Below are 25636 nucleotides of genomic sequence, written 5' to 3' on the forward strand. Positions count from 1 at the left end.
TGAAGGGCCTACTCTCTGCTGGGTTTAACAGCTTCTTCTGGTCCAGGTAGTTGCAGTTTCCTTCAGTTTATACCACACTGCACCCTAGTTCTCAGGCTTCTAAAGTCAATATCCATGACTAGAGGCCTGCACTTCTGAGATGTCTTTTTACACCTGGCGTTTGCTGAGCTATTTCCTGTTTCCCCCACCAGGCTGGTTGCAAGGGCGCACACTCTCAATCATGGGTGGCAGGTTTGTAGAAATTTTGGTGGTTCCCAGAACCCGCCCCCCCCCAACTCTGTCCCCCCCCAAACTCTGCCCCCACCTGCCTAAGGCTCTGGGAGGGAGTTTGGGTGGGGGAGGGGGTCTGGGGTGCAGGCTCTGGGATGGAGTTTGGGTCCTGGGTGCAGGCTATGGGCTGGGGCAGGGGATGGGGGTGCAGGAAAGGATGAGGGGTGCAGGCTCTGGGAGGGAGTTTGGGTGCAGGCTCCAGCCTGGGGCAGGGGGTGGGTGTGCTGGAGGAGGTGAGGGGTGCAGGCTCTGGGATGGAGTTTGGGTGCATGCTTTGGGCTGGGAGTGGGGGTGCAGGAGGGGGTGAGGGGTGCAGGCTCTGGGAGGGAGTTTGTGGGCAGGAGGGGTGTGTGGGAAGGGTGAGGGGGTGCACGCTCTGGGAGAGAGTTTGGGGATGGGGAGGTGCAGGGGTGAGGACTGTGGGGCTGAAGATGAGGAGTTTGGGGTGTGGGAGGGGGCTCAGGGCTAGGGCAGAGGGTTGGGGTGTGGGTGGGGCTGGAGATGAGAGGTTCACGATGCAGGAGGGGGCTCAGGGCTGTGGCAGAGGATTAGGGTGCGGGGAGATGAGGGCTCTGGCTGGGGGGTTTGGGGTGTTGGAGAGGCTCAGGGCTAGGGCAGAAGGGCAGGGTAAGGGCAGCCTGCCCTGCCATTAGCGGATGGGGGGCACTAGGACCCTGTGGCAGCAGTTGATGCCGGGAGCCGGCAGAGCAGAGTCAATGTAAGCTGCAGGCTCCGGGGCCCAGGGCCTGGGGGAGGTGAGCGGGGGCAGCAAGTGGGGGCCAAGGGACACTCGGGGGGAGACGCTTGGGGGCCGCAGGCAAGGCTGGGGGAGAGACCCGGCTCCAAACACTGGTGGAGCCGGGCCCTGAATATTGGTGGAGCCCAGGCACCACGAGTGTATATAACTCACCACCCCTGCTCTCAATCACACACGCATGCCGATTCAATCCGGCCTCTAAAGTCCTGGGTGCCAGCGGATGAGTGAACTGCCAGGAGAGTGCCCCCACGGCAGCATCAGAGAAATGCAAGGAGCAAGTGAGTCACTGGTAGGGTTACCATATTTCAGCAAGAAAAAAAGAGGACGGGAGGAGCCCCGCCCTAGCCCCAAAGTAATGAATTGAAACTCCCAGGCTTGTCTTTGAAAGCGCTGTGTGGGTTGCCTTTGAGGATGAGGACTGATAGGTCAGATATGGCATGATGGCTTTGTGAAAAGTGTCCGCCAACAGGCGATGGGGCATTTTTGGCTTTTATCATTTTTCGTGTGAATTCATTTGAGACCGCAATAACTGTCTGGTTCCACCCACATAATTATGGTTGGACCACTTGGTGCACTGGATGACACCACAACATGACACCACATGTTGTGATAGGCATGTGTAAGACCCAAGGATCTTGCAAGGTGTGTTGTGGGGCGGTGTTGATCATGGTAGCAGTGGAGATATGTCTGCAGGTTTTGCATCTGTTGCTCTGGCAGGGTCTGGTGCCACTTTGAGTTGGCGTGTCCTGGTCTGTGGGGAAGTTGCTTCTGAAGATGAGCTTGGGGGTTATTTGAAGGCCAGAAGAGGGGGGTTCAGGAAAGATTTCTTTCAGGATGTGGCCCCCAGCGAGTATGGGTTGTATAAATACAAGACTGATTTTGGGTGCTGTGACAAAGTTTCTCCTCTACCGTGGTGGGTCCTGCGCTTATTGGCGGATTTGCTCGCTTCACAGATTCACCCTGTGGGTCAGGAAACAGTCCAGAGACCTTCCCCTCTGGTAGAAGCTATAGTCCAGGTCAATTCCTCCTGTGTTTGATCAGGAGTTGGGAGGTATGGGGGGAACCCGGGCCCGCCCTCTACTCCAGGTTCCAGCCCAAGGCCCTGTGGACTGCAGCTGTTTAGAGTGTCTCCTGGTACAGTTGCATGACACCTACAACTCCCTGGGCTACTTCCCCATGGCCTCCTCCCAACACCTTCTTTGTCCTCACCACCGGACCTTCCTCCTGATGTCTGATAACGCTTGTACTTCTCAGTCCTCCAGCAGTAGGCCTACTCACTCTCAGCTTCTTGCACACCTCTTGCTCCCAGTTCCTCTCACACACTTCCTCTCCTCTGGCTCCCTGGCTTGACTGGAGTGAGCCCTTTTATAGCATCAGAGGGGCTTTAATTGGAGTCAGGTGCTTAACTGCCTCACCTGACTCTTAGCAAGTTAATTGGGGTCAGGTGGTCTATTAGCCTGGCGCAGCCCCTGCTCTGGTCACTCAGGGAACAGAAAACTACTTATCCAGTGGCCAGTATATCTCCCTTCTGCTACTCTGCTGTTCCCAACTGGTCTGGGTCTATCTATCACAGTGCCCAATTTGGGACATCTTCAAGGTGCCTGCAAAAAGAACAGGAGTACTTGTGGCACCTTAGAGACTAACAAATTTATTAGAGCATAAGCTTTCGTGGACTACAGCCCACTTCTTCGGATGCATATAGAGTGGAACATATATTGAGGAGATATATATACACACATACAGAGAGCATGAACAGGTGGGAGTTGTCTTACCAACTCTGAGAGGCTAATAAAGTAAGAGAAAAAAAGTTTTGAAGTGATAATCAAGATAGCCCAGTACAGACAGTTTGATAAGAAGTGTGAGAATACTTACAAGGGGAGATAGATTCAATGTTTGTAATGGCTCAGCCATTCCCAGTCCTTATGCCTAGTTTTTGTAAAGTCTATCCATGAGGAAGTTTGTGTGGAAGGTTGGTTTTTTATGAGAGTATCCAGTTTTGAGAGCTCATTCTTAATCTTTCCCTGTTTGCTGGCCTGGTTTGTTTGTTTGGTGCCTGATTCTCAAGGGGCTCATGCTAAGCACTTTCTAAAACCAGGGCTATTTCAGGTGTGTCATGTTGGGCAGCCTAAATCACTAATCACTTTTGAAACTTTAGGCCAAAGAACATAGATTCCGGTCAATCAGGGCGGGCCACATTTTGTGTGCATCCCCCGGGCAGCGTTATGTGCACATCAAGACTACCAAGGCCCCAACATCTCTCCATGGAAGGCTTTGTGGGCAGGCTTTTTATTCCCATCTACTGTTTGATTGCAGGGGCAGGCACCAGGAGCAGTCTGGGCAGCTCGGCCGATTTTGACAAGACGGAGATGTTTAGTTATGTGAGAAAGACCAACAAAAATCCTCGTCGGCTGTTCGCAGCTCAACAGCAGGAGCCGCAAAAAGCCATGTGTGCCTCCCAGTTAATGTCCCTTTTGCAATGTCCGGCGGTCACGGCACATAGCAGAGCATCAGTTCTAAAGTGAGATGCTTGGCAGATAACGGATCCCTCCCACAGAAATGCCACCAGCCCAGAAAGGTTTTGGAAAGTTGTAACAGAAATAGAACAATTCACATCCATGCCACTTCCTCCAGCAGAGGGAGTCTGGTGTCCCCATTGGGGCACAGCCATCTGATAATAAATAACAACTATTTTAGTTTATATGGAGTCCTTTTAGGTCATTTTACCACAGCAATATATTGTGGTTCCGGCATTAATTAAGAGATGGATACAGAGTAATAATAAATCTGGGTACCGTGGTACAGAAAGGGAGGCAGCTCCAGTTTTAAAAATTATTATTTGCATTACAGAAGTACCCCGAGATTGGAGCCCCATTGCACTAGGCCCTGTACAGACACATAGGAAGGGATAATACCCTGCTCCAAAATACTTACAGCCTAAATAGACAAGACAAACAAATGGTGGGAAGGAAAGAAGGATCGTTAGCCTCACTGTACAGCTGGGGGGGACTAAGGGAGAGACAAACTGAGTGACTTGCTCAAAGGACCTGTACCTAGATCTTTTGACTACCAGGTCCCCTTTGAATGGCACCTCCTACCCAGAACAGCAACAGGACCTTCCCCTTCTGCCCCAGACGCTGCCATTGCAAACCCCGGGCATTCCCCCCTCTGGCCCAGTATACCTCCTAGTAACAGTGACTTGGGAAAGGTCCATTGGGGTCCTTGTGCAGCAGACCATCTACCTCCAGCAATGCTGGCGACATAAAGTGCTTCACCCCAGTGCTCTGCTTCCCACATTGATCCACCCGCAGAACACCTCAGCCCTGACCTTCACAGTTCTCCTCTGAAGCTGATCAAGCAACCACCACAGCCTCCGCACTCATGGCCTCTCCCAACAGAGTCATGGGAGTAGCGCTTGCAGGAATGGTGGATGGTAGAGGCAGTGTGCTTGGCACCTGGCACTTCTTCATTCTGCTGGAGCCTCCCTCACCTTGAATCGCCGGTCACACCTGTGACACACACGAACATACGAGCTCAGACCCACAAGGAAACAGTGCTGGCTGATGGCATAAAATGCTCACCTTTAATTACACCTCCGCAGCCTCCATCCCCTTCCTGGCAAAATCCATGCAAACAGCATTTTCAGTGGGCATCACATGCCTGGCACAGAGGGGATGGCCGCTGTCCTGGCTGCCACATCAGGAACTGACCCAGAGACCACCTGAGCTACTACAGCTTGAGCTAAAGAGTCCAGGTCCCTTAACTGAGGCTGTAACAGCGTCATCTCTGCAGTGCTGGCCCAGAGTGGGTCCTAAAACACACACTCAGCCACGGGTTACACAGGCAGTATTCATAATGGTCTCGGCTTCTGGTGCCACAGCTTCTCTGCCTGACTTGCTGATAGGCCTGTGGTTACCTCTTCATGTACAGTCTGGTAAAAGCTTTCCCCTTCCTTTCACAAATTTCGTGCAGAACACAGGAGGAGGATATTATGCTACCCACAGTGCTGGCTGAACCATCATTGCGTGCCATGTGCTTTTAGCCCTCTAAAGGCTGACTGCCAGCCTGGGCCTGCTCAGTCTATAGCTGAGCTGCCATGTGGCAGGGCCTGTGCAGGAGGGCGCTGGCGTGCCCAGCCATGGGAGCAGTGTCTGCTTCATTAGCAATGAGTGACAAGGCAGGAAAAGCTGTAGGAAAGAGATCTTTACTGCGCAGCGTAGAAGGGTTCGGCCCTATCCGGGGCGGCGGGGAACCATACCGCCTCGCTACGTCCGTTGGGTTATTTCGGGGGAACTAGCCTGGCTGCGGGGTTTCACGCCACGGCAACGGTAGAGGACAACAAACAGCTCTATTCCGCAGACCCAGGCCCTAGTTCAGGGCGGGACAGTCGAGAGTCTTTGGCTCAGGCCCTTAGGCGGGGGCTGAGCAAACAGTTTAACACAGGCCCTAGCCCTGGGCCAGGGCAGGGCAGTAGAGAGTCTATGGCTCAGGCTAGCGTGACCAGACAGCAAGTGTGAAAAATCGGGACAGGGGGTGGGGGGTAATAGGAGTCTATATAAGAAAAAGACCCAAAAATCGGGATTGTCCCTATAAAATCGGGACATCTGGTCACCCTAGCTCAGGCCCTTACACAAGGGCTGAGCAAACAAATGAGTTCAGGAAGCCTAGGCCCTGGCTTCGAAGGGCCTGCGTGAGGGGGAGACTGCCACCCAGACATTGGGTGGCGGGGGGACGCAGGCCCACCCACTCCACTGCATCCCAGCCCGGGGCCCTAACAGCAGCAGGCAGCCTGCTGCTGTGTCAGTGGGGATCCTGGCCGCAACACACTGACATCAGCTCTGGGTGTGCTGCAGCCAGACTTGGGTCGGCTGCCCCCGGGCTACTTCCTACCTCCCCCTCTAGAGGTACCTGCGTCTGGACTGTGTCCTCCATGGAATCAAGCACCATGGGCTCCTCAGGGTACTTGGCGAGTGGTAGGCTTGGCAGCTCCTCTAGGTAGTTTGCCACGGGGAGGCTTAACAGCTTCCCTGGGGTCTGGTCGGCATCAGGCCTCAGCTGGACTGGCCAGTCCTCGGGTCGGTCACAGACTGCAGAAGTCTCCCCGCCGGGAGCTAGGCCACAGGCGTCTGGCTTTTCCGGCGGTTGGGCCTCTAGTGAGCTCTGGGGTTGGGCTTTTGTACTTCCTGTCCTGCGCCCTGACCTCTGGGGGGCGTGCACAAGCTCCACTGGCTCTGCCCACTTTGGCGTCCAGAGGGGCTCGTCCCTGTCCGGGGCAGCGGGGAACCAGACCTCCTCGCTACAGCATGCACAGAGAACACTGTTACTGTGACTGTAAGGTAGCAGTCTGGCCCGGCTTGCACTTCTGAGCCCCTGATGTCTCACCAACCTAGTTCCCACCTGATGTCTGATCCTCTTTCTTCAGTTCCACTCATCCTGCTACAACGGTTGGAAAGGGTGTCAGAGAATCATTGTGGGGATGGATGCCCCATTAACATCTTTGTTGTGGGGTGGGAACCTCCGGTTGCTCCTAACAAGTCCAGAGCTTGTAAAAATGTCCTCTGGGCAGGTGTAGACAATGTGGAAACTAGGCCCCAGCCCTGTCAACCTTGCAGCTGTCACTGGGGTGGAGCAGCAAGCCTGGCTAAGTGCAGCCCCTGCATTTGCCAGCTGAGTGGCAATCATGAAGGGCAGACACATGGAGTAAGATGGAGGCAAATTTCTGATGCCTTTTCTGGTCACAGCCGCCATTTAGTCAACAGCAAAACTCCCCTGGATGTTAGTGGATGAGTGCCAGAGAGAACGCCCCTTCTCCCCAGAAGTAGGTTATGCAGGCAGTGGAGATAAAGGGAAGGGTGGAGAATTGTGGTGGGTTAGCTCTCGAACAGCTTCGGACGCGATTCCGAGTAGGGCGTTTAGGGCTAATCTACACCTACCCTCGGGGAACCTGAAGGATTAACACTTGACATCTGCTCAGGCTGTCGGGCTCTGTCTTGTCAAAGGGGGACACATTAGCAGCCACTCTCAGCTCGTTAATCGGTTTGTAACGAGCCGTTGCAAATCTGTGCAGTGTAGGGCGGCTTGTTCTAACCAACTCCCTGCTTGGATTTGCTGCCCTGAGGTCTCACTAAGGCCCTGATCCTCAAAGGTATTTCAGTGCCTCACTCCCAATGGTTTCAGTTCCAGCAACTCCCAGGTGCAGGCAATGATGACTAACACCAGGGCCGGCCCACAACATTTTGGCACCTGAGGCGGGGAGCTCAAACGATGGCTCCTCACTTGGGCCAAAACTTTGAAAGGTCTCAATTCTGCCTTCTTCCTGTTCTACTCCTCTCATGGTACTGCTCTGATACCTACCCCAATAAAGGAGAACTAACAACTTAAAATGCCTTTTCAAAAATGTTAAGTAACATTTAACTTTCAAACGCCTGAACAGCAAATGTAACTTTTCTTGTCTGCATAGTAAACACTGGCATTTTTATCTGTTTGAATAATCAAACTGGTGCTTTCCGTGCCTTCTTGGTTGCAAAGATTTGAACTGCTTCTTGAAGGTCCACAGTCTGGGCGAGCTCATGCTCTATTGAGATGGTTGCAAGGCCGACCAGCCTCTCCTGTGTCATTGTAAAGCACAGATGTGTTTTTATTAGCTTCAGCTTGGAGAAGCTGCGTTCTCCATGGGCAACTGTTACAGGAAGTGTTAGACGTATGCACAGAGCAACAAAAGCATTTGGAAAGAGGGTGGTCATCTTATTTGTACACATATATACCAGAACAGCCTTTGGAATTGATCCTCCTGAAATGTATCTTGAAAGGGCTTTCAGTTCATCATCTAAATCACTCGCATCAATATCGTGCATGTCATCATGTGTCAACATTGTCTCTAGTGCCCTGCATTGCTGGTGTAGGTCTTCTTCAGGTATAGTGAGGAGTGTTGGAATATCATACAACCTCCCAAATATACTGCTGTGTTCCTTGAGCTGCATGAAATGTTCTTCAACTGACTGTATTGGACAATCTAGCACCTGGTTAAAGAATTCAACTTTGAATTGTTGTTTGGGGTCTCTTATGGGATTATCCCGTGCCTCGTAATCAAAATGTCTTCTTCTTCGGTGACTCTTGTATTCTTGAATGGGTGGGAAAATAGCTTCAGTGTGAAGTTCATCTGCCAACTTCTGTGCACTCTTCAGAACATTTTGAAATCCCTCATCTGACTGGTAAGACTGTAGGTATGACTTTGCTTTGTCCAGTTGTTCCATTGCTCCAGATATATCAAGGTCAACACCTTGGAGTCTCTTGCTTACAACATTTATTTCAAACAGTATGTCATGCCACAACACTAAGCCACACAGAAATTTGAAGTTATGTATGTTTCTGGTGATTCCATTTCCCTCTGCCACTGTTCTCCCACGAACAGTTCCTGTCATAGCATTATCCTCCATAATGGCAACTATGGCATCATCTATCTTCCCAATTTGGTGTTTGATAGGCTTTATCGCCTCCACTTGACCTTCCCATCATGTGGCACTCAGTGGTTTCAGTGTCAGAGAGGATGTTCCCAGATGTTGCTTCAAACTTTGCCATCGATGAGTTGTTGCAGAGAAAAATACATAGATGCTTTGAATTACAATAAAAAATTCAGAAGCCTCACTAGAAACTGATGCTGCATCACTGACCACCAAGTTCAATGAATGAGAACTGCATGGGACAAAAAAAGCTAGAGGGTTTAACTCTCAGATCTGTGTCTGCACTCCTCTGTTCTGTCCTCTTATGTTGGCACCATTATCATAGCCCTGACCTCTCATGTCAGCTATCACAATTCCCGTATCTTCCAGCTTTTTAAGAAGCACATTTATCATACCAGCTCCTGTAGTATCATCAATGTCAATAAATTCTAGAAAATGCTCTATGACAGTCACCATTGCAGGGACATTTTCACTAGGTTCTGTTGGTGTTACAAAATGCACCATTCAAGTCATTTGTTCCGTATGGCTGATGTCAGGTGTGCAGTCCAGAATAACAGAGTAATATCTTGCTGACTTCAGATCTGCCACAATCTTCTGTTTGACTTTTGTTGCCAGTAACTGTATGGTCTCATTTTGAATTGTTTTTCCAAGGTAGTGGTGTGTGTACATTTCTTGGGTGGTGACTCTTCTTAGATGCTCCTGGAGTACAGCATCAAACTCAGCCATCAGCTCCACAATTTTAAGGAAGTTTCCATTGTTTTGCACATACAGCTGATCTGAAGCGCCACGCACTGCTAGGTTTTGGGTAGCATGCATTCTCACAATGGCAATGAGCCCTTTCAGAACATTTTGCTAGTAAAGAGACTCTGATGCAATCTTCTCTTGATGCTGATCATCTATGGCGGCCTTTAATCTTAGTCTAATCTCAAGCTCTTTCCACCTATGGAATGCTCTCTGGTGATTTGCTGCCTTCTCATGGCATGCCAGATTTCTAGCCAGATTTTTCCAGTCCTTTGTTCCTGTAGAACCCAATGTGGCTGGAACATTAGACTGGAAGAGTTTGCAACAAAAACAGTATGCAGCATTCTGGGTTTTTGAGTACATAAGCCATGGCCTCTCCACTTTGTCACCATTGGGGATTTCACGCTAGTAATGTGTTGGATGGAAACTTCTATATTCATTATCTTTGAGGAACATGAAGTTTTTCACTTCCCGTGGCCCATGCAGTACAAGACAGTCCCTCGGGCTGCTGCTCAAGTGGGTCCACAGTCTTGGATCATCTAGACTTGAGGAACTAAACTCAACAGCAGCTGTTTCTTACGCCTCCACCACACTCTTCTCTGATCTACACTTTTCTTCAGGAATGTGCATGGTTACATCCATTTGAGATGGAGATATGGATGCTGCAGTAGCTGCCAGGTCACCTGCACTCTGACTAACTGGAAGATCAGGCAACTCCTCACCACTCACATCCTCACTGGGGCCGGAAGGCTCACCGTGAACATTTGTGTCTATGTATCTCAGGAGAGCTCCTTCCTGCTTAGATAGAAAAGCTTCCTATGCTTTCTTTCTTTTTCTGAATGCTGCCCCAGAGGGGCATTTTCTTCTTTCACTCATGACTGCTGTTCTGTGCCAACTATGGTGGCTCTCAACACTCAGTTGAAGGGGACAAATAAGCAGGCTGGTAGCAGGGCCTGAGTGAGGGAAGATATCAGCGTTTTAAGGGCCTAACTGGCTCCTACTCCTTCAGTTGACTGCCTGTTCTCCTCAAGTGGGTTCAGGGAAGCAGCAGGAAACAGGAAGCTCCCTGAGAAGCTGGTGTTATTCAGTCCAGGCTCCTGGGGGTGCTAGAGAGGTACGTAAGAAGCTCCTCCTCCTCTCTCTCCCTGCAGCTCCTGCTGCTTTCTGTTATTCCCTCTCACCTTTTCTCCTGCCTGCCTGTTATGTCTCTTGTGCCCTCCTTCCTCCAGCACAGCACCCCACCAGTCAAAAAAGCAAACAGGATGTTAGGAATCATTAAAAAAGGGATAGAGAATAAGACGGAGAATATCTTATTGCCATTATATAAATCCATGGTACACCCACATCTTGAATAGTGCGTACAGATGTGTTCTCCTCATCTCAAAAAAGAGATACTGGCATTAGAAAAGTTTCAGAGAAGGGCAACTAAAATGATTAGGTGTTTGGAATGGGTCCCATATGAGAAGAGATTAAAGAGGCTAGGACTTTTCAGCTTGGAAAAGAGTAGACTAAGGAGGGATATGATAGAGGTATATAAAATCATGAGTGGTGTGGGGAAAGTGAATATAAGAACTAGGGGCTACCAAATGAAATTAATGGGCAGCAGGTTTAAAACAAATAAAAGGAAGTTCTTCTTCACACAGCGCACAGTCAACCTGTGGAATTCCTTGCCTGAGGAGGTTGTGAGGGCTAGAACTATAACAGGGTTTAAAAGAGAACTGGATACATTCATGGAGGCTAAGTCCATTAATGGCTATTAGCCAGGATGGGTAAGGAATGGTGTCCCTAGCTTCTGTTTGTCAGAGAGTGGAGATGGATGGCAGGAGAGAGATCACTTGATCATTACCTGTTAGGTTCATTCCTTCTGGGACACCTGGCATTGGTCACTGTCAGTAGACTGGATACTGGGCTGGATGGACCTTTGGTCTGACTCAGTATGGCTATTCTTATGTTCTTAATACATATGCACCAGCAGCAGACACAATTTTCTACACTCTGGGTCCTAGTGGCGCCCGCCCCCTTCTCCCCTCTCCCCCACAGTCTGGCACCTGAGGCAGCTGCCTCAGTTCGCCTCATGGTAAGGCCAGCCCTGACTAAAACCCCCTTCCGCAGGTGTGACCTGGTGGGCTAATTGGCCTAACACATCCATTAACCCTTTGTTTGCCAGTGTAGGGCACACACCCCATCACACCTTGAATTAACTGTAGACTATTATCATGTCCCTCTTTAGCAACTCTTAGCCAAGCTCGTCATAGCTAGCCCTTTTAAGCTTTCCTCATAAAACGATCCTTCCCACCTCCCAGTCAGTTTTGTTCTGTTCTCTGAACACCTGCCAGTATCCTTCTGGTAATGTGGTGCCCGGAAATCAATGCAGCATACCAGGTGCAGTCCCGGGACAGCCATAGGAGGAGACGCAGTCACACTAGAACCATGGAGGGAAACTACATCCTGTTAGACCACAGCCTTGAGGAGTCAACATGACGTTAAACACACAGTATAGACTAAGTCATGTTTAACATCATGTCAGTTGTCTGTAGTTATCCCTAGGGTCAACCATGACTAGCTGACACAATGTTAAACATGACAGTACATGTCTATACTTAGGGCTAAGTCATGTTCCACACTGTATTAATTACAACAAATCCTCAAGATCACGTTGTAACATATGATTTCCCATAGATGGGCTTCAGTAAGAAGACTGACCATGTCATATAAACACAGAGAAGAACTCTTACCTCCCTGCTAGACAACATGATGCCGTCGTGTATGGAGCCCAAAACTGCATTCAGCATTATTGCAACCTTATGCTTCATTTGTTGCCACCATTTCAGATCCATTTCTATGTGTGAGATAATGAAAAATAACTCACCATGGAAATGGATGCTTGCTGGTCCTCATCAAAAAGTAAACGATGAACTGTCGAGTTTGTGATGGCAGGACTGTCAGCCCGCATGAGACTGTGTGCAAATGAACCAGAACATCTGTGGATTTTGTGGGAGGTCAGGGAATGCTGTGTGTGTGTGTGTGTGTGTGTGTGTGTGTGTGTGTGTGTGTGTGTGTGTGTGTGTGTGTGTGTGTGTGTGTGTGTGTGTTTGAGCGAGAGAGAGAAAGTGAGAGATGTTGACAGTGACTCTGTATGCAACTCTACATTGACAATAAATGAGCAGCTTTACCCCAGTGATGTGGCTAGACTCCATAACTCGGCACTGTGTTTCCTTATTGCTTAGCACAAGTAGACCTCCTCGAGTGTGATTGCATAGACTGCCAGGATAGCACTCATACTCACCAGACTTTCCATCCCCATATTTTCCTTGTATATGGTTAAAAATCCAGCAGAGTGGGATGCTAGACACACATGTGGTGTGCGGGTCTATTCTGGATTCTGGTAGCTGATATATACCCATGTCGCCTGATTACTTCTCCTTCTGTTCTCATCTCCCACCTGCCACATGGTCAACAGAATGTTTCTCCTTCTTCCAGTGCTCATTGCTGTCGCAGGCACCTGTCTTATGTACCATGTACCCAAGCCGTTCTCTTTGCAATTCAGCACCTTGGATACTTTTCTGGGCTGTTTATACCATGGTGCTTTGGCGGCCATGCAGTGGTTGGCATTGAGCGCCATCTTCTGGCTACTCTCTGACCTCAGACATTTTATGAATATAAAGAATGAAAACAAAGAATGTAAGCAAGCCAACTTTCTACAGCCCCAAGCACTTTTACCTGTGTCTTTTTTTTAAATGGAGCTTTTTACTGAAGCAACATCCACATATCTTATACAAAGACTAATAATACACATTTCCAAAATGTAAGCAGTAATCTCAAACCATTTTATTTATCAACATCACATAGAGCATCAGATTAAAAGCAGCCACAACTGTGTAATCATAAATACATTAAATACATAACTTATTCAAAACCATACTGATAATATAAAACCTAAGCAGATTATATTCATTATATATAAATATCTTCTTGTGCTGCCAGTTTATATTTATATAATATACAGACATAAAAGGGTACCTCTGATTGATTGAGCTGTGACAATTTATATCAGGTGAAGCTCTGCCCCCAAATATTCAGTCCCACAGAACTGCTTCTTACAAAAACATCAGCCACTAAAATATGACCTCAGGTCTTTCCATTGGACTATTATGTATGCAATGTTACCAAACACACTATTCATGAAGGTGTCACAAAGAACAACTTGTAAGTTATGAAGGGCCTTTTCCTGAATCGTTGAAATTAACGGGAGTTTTGCCATCAGTGTTAATGAGAGCAGGATTAGACCCCAAAGGTCTAATACATGGTATTTTACTTCTATCTAGTGTTTTGTTATGTCCTTATGTTCAGACACACATGAATGCACATACAGGCCTTTAATCATGTCTGTCCCTAAATGACAGATAAGTTTAAAGGAATAAGTACACAGAAGGTCTGTAGTCACTACCTTTTGCGTTATACAACAGGCTATTTTATCTGAACAGAGTAGATGTCACATACTTTTTGCAGAACATATATGATCCTGAACTCTAGGGCAGATATCCTACAGCAGTTCTACGATTTACAAACAGTATAGAATTACATGCAGAATAAAGTGCACAAGAAACTAAATATTTATTTCTATAGATTACAATACTTAATCCCATGGGGATGAAATTGTTTCAGGTCTACTTGCTGCATTCACGAACCAGACTGCCTGGCATAATTACTAACTCTGATAGTGCTCCCATTAGCAATGGTTTAAAGTTACAATATAAAAACTCGCTAGGAACTGCAGCAAAACACCCTGACCATAGTGTTACAGGCAGATTTATTAATTGTGACATATTGTTACAGTACATTTACTTCAACAATTACCAGTGAACCAAATCAATGGTTTATAAGGCAATTCCACAAATATTTCCCATTCTAACTATTTTTCTTTAAAAATGGGACCCATGTGTTTCCATGGGAGAGATCTCCAACCACGTATATTGCAAAGTGTTCACTCCACCCTGGTACCTACAGACTGACCCTAGAGGAGTAGACAGCAGCTTATTTTGTCCCCATCCAGAGCATGAATATAGATCTCCCAATCACTGTAGCTGTACGTTGACAGGACCCATGTAGTCTCTTGGTAAACAGCTAGGGTTTTACCGCGAGCTTGCTTGTCTTCAGTGGCAGAACCAGACGACTGAGCTCAGTATTTAGTAGCAAGATCCAAGGCTAATCATCTTGTCAGCAAGATGTATCAACACCTGGCCGCTTGCTGAGGACTGCATAGCTCCATTTCCTGAGGGGCTCTGAGGCATCCGTGAAGATAGCTTCAATTCCTGCAGAGATAACAGATTTCCTTTTTAAAAGAGGAAGATACAGGCACAGGTTTGTATTCCCTTATTCCAAAGCTCTTTTGCATCTGGCCCATAGCCACATTGTAAAGGAGTTTCTACTATTTCCTAAGGTTGGGCACAGAACCTAACACAATTATCCTTTAGTCGTAGGAATGGCCATCGCTGAATCGATTAATCTGTCAATCTCTGGGTACTTTTATGGCATCATCACCACAGCACATATGCTAGGTGTCCCACAGTAAGTAAGGGGTTAATCTCATTGCAGGAAATACACAGCAGTTAAAGGTCATTCTAAAGAGCAGTGCGTTCTATGTTTGTTTGTGTTTTAAAAAGGAAGCTAAATTATGAGTGTAAATATCTTGCGTATCTTACCGGAGTCACTTGGCGTTAGATTAGATGAGCAGTGCTTTGGAAGGTACACTCTGAATTGAGACTCTGGCAGCTGCTGTAAGATATAGAGGAGAGGGATTTATATACAACTGTTCTGTACATCAGTGTGATGTTAGCAAAGAATGATTGCAATGCTTCTCATGTGTTTTTTTAAATACAACGTACCTGGCAGGAGTAAATTTCTTTGCTGCAAGAGAAAAAGATAATATCATTAGCATTCTGGAAATGATCATCTCCATCTTGCAAGCTATTTATTTCATTGTTTTGTTGGAGAATTACCCCACTGATTTAACAACAGAAATCTGTTATAGGCTGAGGCGAGGTATCATCACCTCTTCTCCATAACCCTTCCGACCTGTAATGGCCTTAGACCTGGAAGCTGTTCCCCAAAATGTTATAACCCATGAGCAGAGCAACTTGTTACATCTGGGCCTCTAGGACCAGCCCCTCTGCTCCCTGTGAGAAATCAGTACTTACTAGTAGGACTGAACAGGTATCTCAATGAACGCTCCACATATATTTGCCTAACTAACACAGTGTATTCTCTTAGAGTGCCTTTGTAGCTTTCTTGCATTCATGTTCCATTCATATTCTAACAAACATATTGATTGTCAGGAAAATTAACAGAAATAATGCATCTTAAGTGAATATTAGGGAATATTCCTGGGAAGCAAATTCTCATCTTGTAAATGTAAGTTGTTTCATTGGAAACCTGATTTTATGTCTCATATAATCAGGGAAATGAAAGATACCATGTGACTGATTTGTCCAATTAGAACTAATCAGCATTGCTCATGTTTTGAATATCAAATGCTTGTAACAAACCGTGAGCAAACTGCAGAGCAGGAAAGTAGTCAGCAAATAATTTTTAAAATGCAGAGCAATCAAAAATGGCATAAACGGCTTATGTATTACTTGTGAGAAGAAAGAGAGTCTCCATTTGACAAATAAATTATTTGCTCTGAATTATTTGTTCAGCTCTGCAGTCATAATTGTTTCTATAGATATCTGTTTCTATAACAGTCATTATTCATATCTCTAGAAACAAGGTGATCCAATAAAGGACATTATTTCACCCACCTTGTCTCTCTAATATATTGGGACCAACACGGCTACCACAACACTGCAAATGCCCTATCTGGCATACTGAGCAATAGTGGTTGGAGGCACCAGTGTTATTTCTGGTTGATGTCCTCCTGGCTGATCCCTGGTCAGTTCTCCTGGCAATAACTGCTAATGATTAAAGCTGGTCGAAAAACGTATTTTATTTTCTGCAGCAATGTTCAGAGAACATGAAAATTCTTCATTTTTGTTGAATTTGGGGAGATTTTTGTCAAAAACCTAAAAATGGAATATTTCGAGGGAAATTTGAAAAATTTCAACAAAGATGGGAATTTTCTCACTGAAGTTTCCACTTTTTTTTTTTCTGAAAAATTTCCAACCAGTTCTACAGAGGGTGCAAATAAAGAGATGAACCTGGGACAGTATCTCACCTTTCCTTCGAAGGCGCTTTACAAGCCAAATGAGGAATGATGCCGTCGACAGGAGCGAGGCTCCGGTGGCTGCTATTCCAACAGAGACGTAACTGAGCAGTTCTTCAGGCACTTGGGGAGCTAAGAAGGCAAAGAAGATCCTATGAGCTCAGGAGGAATGCACAGTCTCTGAAGTGCTTTCTGCTTGTTCCGTTTCCATTCAGTCCTATTCCAAGCAGCAGGACAGCTGCTTATTTCTTTTGGTTTCTCACACTGAGTGGTGGCACCTGCTGTACGCAGGACTGGGCAGGGAAAGCCTCTGCATATGCCAAACAATGGCTGAAAGCTTTATGCTGAAAATAGTCCCGTCTAACTGGTGGCAGGTTAGCAGGGATGCAATTCTGCAGGGTCCCTTGTTACTTTGAATGGATCTTTAGGGTCAGATTTTGATATCTTTACTCCCACTGAGTAATGTCTGACTCCTTGAGCAGTCCCACTGAAATCAATGAATTGACTCAAGGAGTAACGTACGACACAATGTGAGGAAAGGTATCTTAGGGACGATAGGTGGGATTTTTGAAAGTGCTCAATGTGGCCCATTGTTGCTCCTATTGCAATCAGTGACACAACTCCCGTTGACTTGGATAAGAGCAGAGTTAAGCTAAGATGGAACATTTTTTTAAATCCCACTCATAATTTGCGACCACTTATAGAAGTGAGCTATTTGGTTCTAGCCTGAAAATATGTCAGTTATGAGGTATTTAGAGCTGGCAAAAAAAAATCAGTCTAAATGCTTTTTTTTTTTAAATTAGGTTTTTGCCCCAATGAAAATTGTCACAGAAATTGTTTGCTTTCCTTGAAAATTTTCAATTTTTCGATGGAAAGCCAAAAACAGGAAAATTTTTAGCTGAAAACCAAAAAATGTCAATTTCTGAGTTTTTGGGATTTTTAACAAAAAGTCAAATATTTTCAATGGGAAAAAATATATCTGACCAGCGCTAGAAATGACAAAAGTCATTGCATCCCATCCTTCCCTAGATTCTCATCTAATAACAAGGCCAGGCCTCTGCAGCACCTAGTCACAAGTAAAAACACACATAAAATACCTTCGCACGTCGGCTGACTTGCAGTCCAGTTCCCTGCAGCGCCGCACTGAAGTACATTAGAGCCATTTAGCAACCATCCCCCTGTACAGTTAAACTCGCAAACTGTGCTGTATGCAAAATCCCCAAGTGGGTGTGAACAATTCATGGAGCCCTTCTCAGGGAGTATCAGGGTTTCACACTGTGCAACTGAAATACAAAAACACATACAAACGGTTAACGAAGACTCTAAGAAATGTCCAAAACTGGGTCCCACTATTGGTGCTAGTAAATGTGCACCATATTTCACCATCTGCATTTCATTGCTGGGATAAATGACCTTCCAGTGAGTTTTTCCTAAAATATATTAGACTTCAGCAAAGTAAAGGGCTGGTAGTATTAATGTATCAAGCTAACTTGTTTTTTCAAATGTTCTGCACTTTAAGACTTTAATAGGAATCACTTTAGATCAGATCCTCAGCTTATGCAAACTGGTGTAGCTCCGTTGAGTTCAATGGTGGTACACCAATTTGCACCAGCTCACGAGCTGGCCTTACTCTTTAATACACAGGGTTTGAGGTGTCATGCTTGTAACAGATACCTAGGCTCCTGAGCCTGACTTGATTATTTTGAAAGGACAAAGACCTACCTTCACACTTTGGGAAGGGCTCTGACCATTCTCCCTGAGCTGTGCACTGAATTGCGGGTGATCCACTTAATCGGTAGCCCTCCTCACAACGGAACTCACAGGCCGAGTTGTGGGTGAATTCTGGATGACGGCTGGTACATTCCACAAAGCCGTTTTCAGGCCTGTTCACTGCTTCACACGTCACAGCTGAGACACACAGAGAGCACATCAGTGGTTAGTTTGGATGTCACAGGAGCACTCTACACAAGCAGTGAGAGCCCTGTGTACTGGGAAGGGCAGTGATAAAGAAAGGTACCTTCGCATTCCGGCTGCTCTCCATCCCACTTTCCAGAAGCGCCGCACTGCAGCCTGTCTGATCCCGTCAACACAAACCCTTCTTCACAGGCAAACTCACAGGTTGAATTCCACAGAAAGTTCCCAGAGGCGGGAGAGCATGTCAGGGAGCCATGAGCTGGAGCCTTTAAGCCATCACACTGCACAACTGCAAATCACATGGAATAGCGTGGAGCTTAGTGTGGAGCAAACTAAGGGAAAAACTTTTCTTTTGCATAGTAACAGAATATACATTGATGGGAGCTGGGCGTTAGAGAGCAAAGCTATCTCCCTGCAGGCTAAGAAAGTGACTAGGAGCAGTGGGATCTGGGTGTCTCAGGGGACTGGACCCGGGATTTCGGGATGTCTCAGTATTTTATAACATGTAACCAAAATACAAATCTATTCTTGTAAGATGTATAAAGTGTCTCTAAAAAAGGTTCTAAATTATGCCCCATTTCTGGTACTGACAGATGTGCATCAGACCCCACTCCAAATCAACATGCATTTCAGATCTGAAACAAATGATCTTTCAGTGATCTTTCTCTGAAGCACCTTAGAGTTCAGCCTTTCTGAAAAAAGGTGCTACGTGAAAATCAAGAGCTTATATTATCACTGTATCTAGCTGATTGGCTTTGCAGAGCTTCTGCACTCGAAGCACTTGATAGGAATTGCTTAATCTTAGGTACCTTCGCATTCCGGCTGCTGTCCATCCCACTCTCCAGAAGCGCCGCACTGCAGCCTGTCTGATCCTGTCAACACAAATCCTTCTTCACAGGCAAACTCACAGGTTGAATTCCACAGAAAGTTCCCAGAGGCGGGAGAGCATGTCAGGGAGCCATGAGCTGGAGCCTTTAAGCCATCACACTGCACAACTGCAAATCACATGGAATAGCGTGGAGCTTAGTGTTGAGCAAACTAAGGGGAAAACTTTTCTTTTGCATAGTAACAGAATATACATTGATGGGAGCTGGGCGTTAGAGAGCGAAGCTATCTTCCTGCAGGCTAAGAAAGTGACTAGGAGCAGTGGGATCTGGGTGTCTCAAGGGACTGGACACGGGATTTCGGAATGTCTCAGTATTTCATAACATGTAACCAAAATACAAATCTATTCTTGTAAGATGTATAAAGTGTCTCTAAAAAAGGTTCTAAATTATGCCCCATTTCTGGTACTGACAGATGTCCACCAGATCCCACTCCAGAGCCTTCTGCATTTCTCTGATGGGAGTAATGATCTTTCAGTGATTTTTCTCTAAAGCATCTTCGAGTTCAGCCTTTCTGAAAAAAGGTGCTACGTGAAAATCAAGAGCTTATATTATCACTCTATCTAGCTGATTGGCTTTGCAAAGCTTCTGCACTCGAAGCACTTGATAGGAATTGCTTAATATTAAATGCACAACATTTGCGGTATGCAATCATGCTTCTTGGAAGTCTGCTGCTCACAAGCATTACTTCCCCTGTCTGCGCCTCATTTTCCACATCTGTAAAATGGGGACAATGATACTGACTTCTTTTGGAAAGCACTTTGAGACACACAGAGAGCACATCAGTGGTTAGTTTGGATGTCACAGGAGCACTCTACACAAGCAGTGAGAGCCCTGTGTACTGGGAAGGGCAGTGATAAAGAAAGGTACCTTCGCATTCCGGCTGCTCTCCATCCCACTTTCCAGAAGCGCCGCACTGCAGCCTGTCTGATCCCGTCAACACAAACCCTTCTTCACAGGCAAACTCACAGGTTGAATTCCACAGAAAGTTCCCAGAGGCGGGAGAGCATGTCAGGGAGCCATGAGCTGGAGCCTTTAAGCCATCACACTGCACAACTGCAAATCACATGGAATAGCGTGGAGCTTAGTGTGGAGCAAACTAAGGGAAAAACTTTTCTTTTGCATAGTAACAGAATATACATTGATGGGAGCTGGGCGTTAGAGAGCAAAGCTATCTCCCTGCAGGCTAAGAAAGTGACTAGGAGCAGTGGGATCTGGGTGTCTCAGGGGACTGGACCCGGGATTTCGGGATGTCTCAGTATTTTATAACATGTAACCAAAATACAAATCTATTCTTGTAAGATGTATAAAGTGTCTCTAAAAAAGGTTCTAAATTATGCCCCATTTCTGGTACTGACAGATGTGCATCAGACCCCACTCCAAATCAACATGCATTTCAGATCTGAAACAAATGATCTTTCAGTGATCTTTCTCTGAAGCACCTTAGAGTTCAGCCTTTCTGAAAAAAGGTGCTACGTGAAAATCAAGAGCTTATATTATCACTGTATCTAGCTGATTGGCTTTGCAGAGCTTCTGCACTCGAAGCACTTGATAGGAATTGCTTAATCTTAGGTACCTTCGCATTCCGGCTGCTGTCCATCCCACTCTCCAGAAGCGCCGCACTGCAGCCTGTCTGATCCTGTCAACACAAATCCTTCTTCACAGGCAAACTCACAGGTTGAATTCCACAGAAAGTTCCCAGAGGCGGGAGAGCATGTCAGGGAGCCATGAGCTGGAGCCTTTAAGCCATCACACTGCACAACTGCAAATCACATGGAATAGCGTGGAGCTTAGTGTTGAGCAAACTAAGGGAAAAACTTTTCTTTTGCATAGTAACAGAATATACATTGATGGGAGCTGGGCGTTAGAGAGCGAAGCTATCTTCCTGCAGGCTAAGAAAGTGACTAGGAGCAGTGGGATCTGGGTGTCTCAAGGGACTGGACACGGGATTTCGGAATGTCTCAGTATTTCATAACATGTAACCAAAATACAAATCTATTCTTGTAAGATGTATAAAGTGTCTCTAAAAAAGGTTCTAAATTATGCCCCATTTCTGGTACTGACAGATGTCCACCAGATCCCACTCCAGAGCCTTCTGCATTTCTCTGATGGGAGTAATGATCTTTCAGTGATTTTTCTCTAAAGCATCTTCAAGTTCAGCCTTTCTGAAAAAAGGTGCTACGTGAAAATCAAGAGCTTATATTATCAGTCTATCTAGCTGATGGGCTTTGCAAAGCTTCTGCACTCAAAGCACTTGATAGGAATTGCTTAATCTTAAACGCACAACATTCGCGGTATGCAATCATGCTTCTTGGAAGTCTGCTGCTCACAAGCATTACTTCCCCTGTCTGCGCCTCATTTTCCACATCTGTAAAATGGGGACAATGATACTGACTTCTTTTGGAAAGCACTTTGAGACACACAGAGAGCACATCAGCGGTTAGTTTGGATGTCACAGCAGCACTCTACACAAGCAGTGAGAGCCCTGTGTACTGGGAAGGGCAGTGATAAAGAAAGGTACCTTCGCATTCCGGCTGCTCTCCATCCCACTTTCCAGAAGCGCCACACTGCAGCCTGTCTGATCCCGTCAACATAAACCCTTCTTCACAGGCAAACTCACAGGTTGAATTCCACAGAAAGCTCCCAGAGGCGGGAGAGCATGTGAGGGAGCCATGAGCTGGAGCCTTTAAGCCATCACACTGCACAACTGCAAATCACATGGAATAGCGTGGAGCTTAGTGTGGAGCAAACTAAGGGAAAAACTTTTCTTCTTCATGGTAACAGAATATACATTGGCAGGAGCTTGGCATTAGAGAGTGAAGCTATCTCCCTGCAGGTTAAGAAAGTGACCGGGGCAGAGACAGTGTAGAGCTATCTAGGGCAGGGTTAAGTCAATGCCTCTCCCTGAACTGTACTTCTTCTGGGACAAAGGCAGGCCTGTAGGCCACAGATCTGTCAATCTGAAACCCAATTCACTTTAAGAATTTAATATTAAAATAGTGGGCCAGAGCCTCCATTGCTGTAAAGGGACAAAGCTGCATTGAAGTCAACAGATCCATAAGGATTCATGCCAGTTGAGATCTGACCTACAGTTCCTTGAGAATTTACCTGTACATGCTGGAGTGGGTGCAGACCAGTTTCCGGAAGAGGTACACCAGACTGGTTCAAACCCAGTTGATTCATAGCCTTCTGCACACTGAACCTCACAGGATGAGTTGTAGCTGTAGGTCTGCAGTGGATGGCTGCACTCCAGTGTCCCTTGATCGGGTTCTTTTAATTGGTCGCAACTCACAACTACAAAGGGACACAAGCAGGCCTACAGTCAGTACCACTTTCTCAACAGCAAATGAAATAATCAAACTAGCTAGACCTACTGAAAACTAGCTGACATGCACATCTCCCTGTTTGGAAGGCATTAAGAAATAATCTTACCATGCTGGCATTCAGGCCCATAGAATCCAGCATCACAGAGGCAGGTATGATTGTTAATGGTCTCCAGGCATTCACCATGGCCACTGCAGGAAGACTGGTTACAGGAAGCTAGAAGGAAATTCAGCATGGTTATAAAACAATCTATCCCCTTTACTAGTTAATCTGTTTAAAGCCATTGCAGTGCTTTACTTATCCAGGAGAAAACACACTCTGGATAATAAATACTTTGCAAAAGTAAACAGAGGGTGAACGTTATGTCATTTGAAATTACATTGGTTTTGCATCCCAGCATTTCAGAAACCAAGACAGTTGAACCTAGCCACTCACAAAAGTATTCCTGTGGCTGGAAACAGACTCAACTTATATCAAAAGTTAAATCACAAAAGAACAATAGACTTTTACATGATTTAATAAAGGCTCTAAGTTCTGCATTATTCGTTTTAAGCAAGCGAGTAGCCCTCAGTGGACCACTCACATGTTTAAAGTTAAGCCTAATACAGTAACAATGTTTAATGTATATATATAGGTTAGCTAATAAACATCCATTTTCTTATTATCATATAGGCTCTTTGGGATTGATTGCATTCTGTACCTGCGTAGCACAAGGCAACCTTCTGTTTGTTGCATCTTTCATCATTCCATTTGCCTGCATCCTTGTCTCTTTTGATGTAGATTTCAACACAGTCCTCGTCATTCTTTCTGTTGTTTGGTTCATCCTGAGCCCAGTTTTTAGCCTCTTCAGTCAGCCGTTTTCTTGTTCCAACCCAGGTCCACTCATTATCAATCTTTCTGATTCCAATCCAGTAATAACTTGGATTGAAGGGTAAAAATGCATTCAGATGGGCAATTTCCTCCTTATTCTGAATGGCAACCATATTTGTATAGTGTTTCCTACACCATTCCTCCGCAAGCTTATAGGTCATATTTTTTTCTGAATAGTGGTATGTCCAGCAATTGCCCTCCTCAAGCACCATAAGTCCTAGAAAGAGAAGATGCAGAGAAGTTGGTATCCTTTTACCTGTGCTTCCTGTTCTGTTATCAAAGGCCATGTTTATCTCTTTATATCATTCTGCTTTACAAAGAGCATTTCCAGGAAGAATTAGAACAGAAAAAGAGCATCAGCAGCTAGAACTGCAGTATATAGCACAGAGATATTTAAAAATACAGAAAAATACCAGAATGTTAGAGAGAGAGAGAGAGAGAGAGAGGAATGAAAACAGCACAGAAATTTAGCCCAAACATACAAGATGTCAGTATCAAAATGCTCTTCCAAGAGCTAAGAGAAATAACGCTGTTGAATTAGGGATCCCACCTGTATGCTACGTTTTGGATATAACTTCTACAGCAACCTAGACCTAATTGCTTTTTTCTAAAGAAGACTATATCTAGATCTCAGTGGATATTGCATATGTGCAGGTATTTGAGTCTGTGTATTTGCTTTATACAAAGTTACAATAGTCTCCCAATCAGACATGTCAATATCAAATGTAGGGTCTCCAGCTTGTCAAGGATGTGTCCAGTCATTGCCCACACTGGGTGGGTATGCTGCACAGCCCCACATAGGGGCCACTTTTGGCTTTGGCAGTTGAGAGAGGAAGCATGCCATGCCATCTAATGCTTTCTGTGCAAATCTGCCCTAAAACTTAACCCAGCTACTGCACCCCCATTTACTTCAGAAGGAAGCTGCGAGAAAACAGCAGTGCTGTTACTTCCAGTCTAACTTGTTTTCCACTCAGATACACATTCACTTACCGTAAGTGAGAAGAGAGAGGAACCACAGGCCAATCATGTTTCTGGAGAACTTTTCTTCACTTTGCTCTTTGAAGAGATGGCTGCAAAAAACAAACATGCAGGATTACAGCACATGGTTTAAGCACTGATATTAACTTATTGCGATACAATAATATCATACAACGTTATTGTCTATAGCATCTTTCCTATATGCTATTTCACAAATCACTTTACGGGGTTAAACAGCAAGATTCTCCACTCGGCTAGTGTATTGTCTAAAGCAGATCTTAATGGCGAGGAGGACTGGAAATTAAAGTAACTTGCACAGGACATTGTAGTGTTATTTCAGATCTGACTGAATCTGACAGCTCTGAGCTGAGATCACTGACAATGAACTCAGCTAAGATATGAATACCTTTGGAAGGATTCAATTTTTATCAGTAAAAGTCAATAAACATTGATTTCAAGTAAGAAAAATGCTGCTTGAGAACGTCTTAGAGTTTGATTTAAGGATCTTTATTTTGTAAATTGTGACACAAGATATTGACAGTTTGTGTTTTAACTGTTATAAAGCTTTAACTTTTTGAATCTCAATGTCTATTGTCATGAAATAATTCTTGTCTGACTCACACAGACACACATACACACTTTCTGATTCCCCATAATTTTGCACAAGTGTGAAAATTTAAATCAATAAAAAAATCTTTAAAATGCTTAAAAATAAACTAAACTTTTTATTCATCAAAATTATACAAAAATAAAAATTGAATTCTGCCAAGCATGGATATGAAATACAACAAAACTAAAACTACTTGAAAGGCTATTATACTTACAGATTGTGGCTGTGATGCCTGGTGCTACGTAGCAGCCTGGTAAAGATGTGTCTTCAGTGACTGTTTTCCTTTGCTAAGTCACTGCAGTGGTTCTTATGCTAAGACTCAGTGGAGAGCTGCCAGTCAGTGTGTACCCTTTGCCTTCAGCTCGCAGCCTTTTTATTCTATCAGCTCCTACTTCCTAGAAATTCCAGTGACGTAGCTAAGAGGATATCTCCTAATAAGAAAGTGAAAAATTCCCCAGGAAAAAGTATAGCCATGATGCCAAAACTCACAAATACACACCCATATGCCTTCCTCTCCCAGACACACACCAACACCTTAGATTTTAATTCAAATTAATGCACAATTCCAGGATATCAAAAGAAAATAAAAATTCACACTCAACTAATCTTAGTATGTGGGTGAACTGATTC

The 25636-nt window shown here is 45.5% G+C and overlaps 1 protein-coding gene across 4 annotated transcripts; it reads right to left on the reverse strand.

Annotated features, from left to right (window-relative positions):
• Nucleotides 1-13031: 13031 nt before the first annotated feature.
• SELE (selectin E) lies at nt 13032-25432 on the reverse strand. 4 transcript variants are annotated; one of them, XM_065554587.1, is made up of 16 exons: nt 25221-25431; nt 24409-24488; nt 23249-23635; nt 22657-22764; nt 22333-22518; nt 21746-21931; nt 20801-20986; nt 20095-20280; nt 19150-19335; nt 18444-18629; nt 18149-18334; nt 17524-17709; nt 16439-16558; nt 15111-15132; nt 14928-15000; nt 13032-14537 (listed from the first exon to the last, which is right to left on the reverse strand). In XM_065554587.1, exons 2-15 carry the CDS (start codon nt 24443-24445, stop codon nt 14943-14945), a joined length of 2220 nt encoding a protein of 739 aa, XP_065410659.1. In that variant the 5' UTR covers nt 24446-24488; nt 25221-25431; the 3' UTR covers nt 13032-14537; nt 14928-14942. The 4 variants fall into 4 exon arrangements, with proteins under 4 accessions (XP_065410659.1, XP_065410661.1, XP_065410662.1 ...); XM_065554589.1 differs by lacking the exon at nt 21746-21931 and having other exon boundaries at nt 25221-25432; XM_065554590.1 differs by lacking the exon at nt 18149-18334 and having other exon boundaries at nt 25221-25432.
• Nucleotides 25433-25636: the final 204 nt, after the last annotated feature.

This window comes from Chrysemys picta, chromosome 8 (genome assembly GCF_011386835.1).
Source record: "Chrysemys picta bellii isolate R12L10 chromosome 8, ASM1138683v2, whole genome shotgun sequence".
Taxonomy (NCBI): Eukaryota; Metazoa; Chordata; order Testudines; family Emydidae; genus Chrysemys; species Chrysemys picta.

Excerpts from the sequence above, each read along its gene's own strand:
- SELE (XM_065554587.1), bottom strand. The coding sequence starts at position 24,445 with ATGATTGGCCTGTGGTTCCTCTCTCTTCTCACTTACG. Across the intron at positions 22,519-22,656 it reads TGGGCCTGAATGCCAGCATG|TTGTGAGTTGCGACCAATTA; the intron begins GTAAGATTATTT and ends GTCCCTTTGTAG. Across the intron at positions 19,336-20,094 it reads AGAGCAGCCGGAATGCGAAG|TTGTGCAGTGTGATGGCTTA; the intron begins GTACCTTTCTTT and ends TGTGATTTGCAG.